The 4,073-nt window shown below is 36.6% G+C and overlaps 1 protein-coding gene across 1 annotated transcript in view; it reads left to right on the top strand.

Moving 5' to 3' along the window:
• Nucleotides 1–3,853, top strand: part of LOC107704831 (maestro heat-like repeat-containing protein family member 1) — a 35,887-nt gene extending 32,034 nt beyond the window's left edge. The window contains exon 42 of the mRNA XM_016507855.1: nt 3,828–3,853. Coding sequence (XP_016363341.1) covers nt 3,828–3,853 — 26 coding nt within the window. The remainder of the gene's footprint in view (nt 1–3,827) is intronic.
• Nucleotides 3,854–4,073: the final 220 nt, after the last annotated feature.

Here is a 4,073-nt window from a genome sequence, read left to right as displayed (position 1 = left end):
AGTGAGTGAGAGAGAGAGAGAGAGAGAGAGAGAGAGAGAGAGAGAAAGAACTGGAGCACATGGGATACATGAACTTTTAAAACGTCCTCTTCTCCATCATCTTACGTGCCTGATGATTCAGGTTGTGAATAACTCTCTTCTGTTATTAATTCAGTTCCTTTCATCATAGCAATTTTTATGACAGGGACTTCTGCATTAACAACAAGCTGAAGCATCACAAAACTCCTCAAGGCTTCATTTAAATCTGTGAGAGGAGCCAAGTTCTGATGTTCGGCTGATATAATCAGCACATGCTGTACTGTATTCCTGCAGTTTACCTGCAGAACTGAGCTTTACACTGCACAATGTATGTAATATTTAATAATATCATTTATAAATGGCTCAGAGCTCTTGAGTGCGCCGATTCCGGCCTTATAAATAGTTTTATAAGTTTATATATTTATTTATATGTATAAATAGTTTTTTAATCTTCTGAAATTTCTTTGTACCCACAGAGCAAAAATGAGAGTACATGCTGTTTATTTACTTTTTATCGACCCTATTTTCAGAATACTTTTCCAAATGTTATTTTCTGTCAGTATTACTTTACAGAAGCCAGATTGTTTATTCTATACAAACGCTCTGATTTCTGCACCTTAATTATTTCCTCACACTTTCAAGGGAAAGTTTCTGTCTCCCACTCATTCCCTCTCTCTATCCATCCTTCTGGCTCTCCCTCACCCTTTCTCTGAAATTACACTCATTCATTCCCCTGTGTCAGGGCAGGAGAGAGAGACAGAGAGTGCGTATCTGCAGTTGACCTGGCTCTCTGAGAACATATGGATCTAATCTAAGACTCGATTGCTTGGCTCACATGTGATAGTGCCCATCAATTCATACCCTGTGATGCAATGAGAGAAAAACCTTCCAGAGTTCTGAGGGTATTATATTTCAGTGAGGATGATGCCGGAGCAGACCAGGGCAAAATAGATTGTGGCCTCATGGATGTTAAAACTTTTTCTAAATGTAATGCTCCATTAGATACTGCTTTCTCATGGAATATCGCCTTGGAGTTTAGGTAGACATTTTGTTTAAACAGTAACCCACAGTAAGTAAAGTTTTATTTTTTGATGACTTGATCCATGCCTGTTGCTTAAATTCACAACCCCAGGCCCAATACCAGGGATTTTTAGCAGTGGGCCCATCAATTATAATTGATCTCAAACTGTTTTTTGTGAAATTATGAAAGAACAAAAATAGCGGGCTAAAATTGAGCTAAATTGTGGAATAAAATTATTCCTATCAGACTAACCACAGTGATATTGATTAGGATTTTTAATGGTACTGCAGTTGATGTATCACAACATCTATTATTAATATGTGTACTATAGACGTTATTTTAGGCAACACTCAGTTTTATAGAAAGTCTACAAAACTGTAGATATAAAACCCTAAAAAAGCTTTCAGTGAACAGATTTTAAAATAACCATTTTTTTTTTACTTAGTGTGAAGAACATTTGAATAATCTGAAGAAACTTTTTCCACTATCTGAAGATTCCATAGATATTAAAGGGTATTCATAGAGCCACAGGTGCCAATAATAAAACTTCAGTTTAAATTTTAGTGAAGAAAAAATCCCGACTGGATCTCAGTGAGGCAGTTTTGCATTTTAATAAACCTGACCCATCTGTACTGGCCATTATTTGGTTAATAATGCTCCTTTTTTTAATGAGGAATCACTATTGTTAATGGAGTCTTAATTAACCAGAAATAACTCACTCTTTTAGTTTTAGTTTTTTTTTTTTTTAGTTTAGTTTTAGTTTAACTTTATTGTCTGTCCAGATTTCCTGAACAGAAATTCATCTTTGACACTGGCATAGAAAATACATCCTAACAAATAATACTACACATTCACATATCACAAAAAAATTTTTTTCTAATAATAATTAATACAATACAATATATATGTATGCCCACACATATGCATATTGTTCATATGAGACCCCAGCCGTACCGATCCTATTTTTGTTCCCACAGCATAGTTCCTTTGTCTTCTCAATATTCAATTGTAAGTGACTATCATCAAACCGCTGAGCAAGACTTTCAATATACTCAAAATAAGTTAAACTATTCATGTCCAATTGGCAAGAAATTAAAACCAAATCATCAGCATATTTGATCAGGGTGAGATCATCCCGGTTACATTGAAGTTCATTAATATAGACAGAAAAAAGCAGAGGTGATAACACGCATCCTTGTGGTAACCCTGAATTCAGAACTATATAATCAGATGAGATTCCATTGACACAGACTCGTTGGGGTCTATTTCTTAAAAAACATTCAATCCATAAAATCAACCAACTGCTTACATCTAAATCTTGCAATCTTCCTTTTAAAATTTGCAGTTGTACAGTATTAAAGGCTGATGTAAAATCCATGAAAAGAATTCTGACATGAGCATTTGTTTTATCTAGGTGATGTTGGGCCTTATGTAACAAGGTCAGAGAGGCATCCACCGTGCTCCGATCGGGCATGTAAGCAAATTGTAATGGATCTACAAAGCCTTTAATTTGTGACATCAATTCTTTACATAATATACGCTCCATGCTCTTGCACAGAATAGATGTTAGTGCAATTGGGCGAAAGTCTTTAAGAGCTCTGGCCTGAGAAGTTTTAGGTACTGGAATAACAGTGGTGTATTTCCATGCTGCTGGTACAAAACCATCATCTAAAAAGACCTAAAACAACCTAGTACAAACATGCCCAAGTTGTTCTGCACACTCTTTTAATACAATGCCCTTAAGGCCATCTGTTTTAATTCTACGGAGCACTTTGGTAACCTCCCTTACCTCTATTCTCATAGGTTTAGATTCAATGAGAGTATCATTATTCACATTATTAACACCTATATTATTATCAAATCGTGAATAAAAAACATTTAAATTATTTACAAATGTATGGGGGTCATCATCAGCCAGTTGTTTTTGTTTCTGTTGTCTACCCATCATTATGTTTAGTCCCCTCTATGCATCTCTGACATCACCACTTGTAAATTTCTTCTCAACTTTCCCTTTATGTCTTTCTCCTTTTCCTCTTCCTGTACGTTGTTTGTGGAGAGTAAATAATTTCAAGAGGAACATCACAAGGAGGACTCGGCGGAACTTTCATGTTATACCGAAGACTTAGTAGATCCTCGCAGCTGTAAGTCATTTTACTCATTAGTCCGTTGTTTCTCAAACTTCCCAACTCCACTTCGGCTTCCAGTGCAATAACTCGATCGACGACGCATTTTAGACTCCAAATCCAAACCAAAATAAATGTAAAAATCATATCTCTAAAAATCTAAGAGTAAAATAGCATCAGAAATAAAATATAAGACAACTATAAGGCAAAACAAACAAACTCGAACACGCCAGCGTCTGGGTCAGCACTTGCGCATGCGCCCCAGGATCTGAGGGCTCCGCAGGATTTTAAACTAATTAAACAACATTTGATCTGTTTTATCAGAAGGACTCTTAAATTGTTTTCAGTAGTTGAAGAGGACAAACGTCCTTCAGGGAGAGAGGAGAATTATTTTGTCAAGAGGACATTCAGAGAATTACTCTGCCTCTCCAAATTAAACGTCTGCTTGAGCCACTCAGAATCAATTTAAAGTGTCGCTCTGGTAGAGGACAAGCTACCTTTGCGTGTTAATAACTGTCAATTAATGAATTCAACTCTCAGATGGTTCAACTCATCACAGCTCTGCGCCGTTGTCTAATATTAATGCTAATGATGTCAAGATCTTCTGAGGGCAAACTTCAAACATGTTGAAATTGCTCATAATGTTTCAGAAATATGTGTCTAAGGAGAGGACAGCCGGTTTGGAGACTAAGAGGTGATAATTGCATGCTGCTGTGATGTCAGCATGTTCTGACTCCTTTTAACTCTGACCCAGGATCACAGAGAAAAGTTAGCCTCTCTTCGGGTCAACAAGGAGACATTTGGAAAGACTGAGGGAGAGATTAGGCCTTGCATTCCTGGACAAAGTCACAGTTTCCGAGACAGAAAGAGACCTGCGTCTTATTAAATTCCCTTTTAGGCAAGTTAGTTGT

Source organism: Sinocyclocheilus anshuiensis, unplaced genomic scaffold, assembly GCF_001515605.1.
Source record: "Sinocyclocheilus anshuiensis isolate Anshui unplaced genomic scaffold, SAMN03320099.WGS_v1.1 scaffold702, whole genome shotgun sequence".
In the NCBI taxonomy this organism is placed as follows: Eukaryota; Metazoa; Chordata; class Actinopteri; order Cypriniformes; family Cyprinidae; genus Sinocyclocheilus; species Sinocyclocheilus anshuiensis.
Note: the sequence above shows the minus strand (reverse complement) of the source record. Positions and strands in the feature narration are given on the sequence as shown.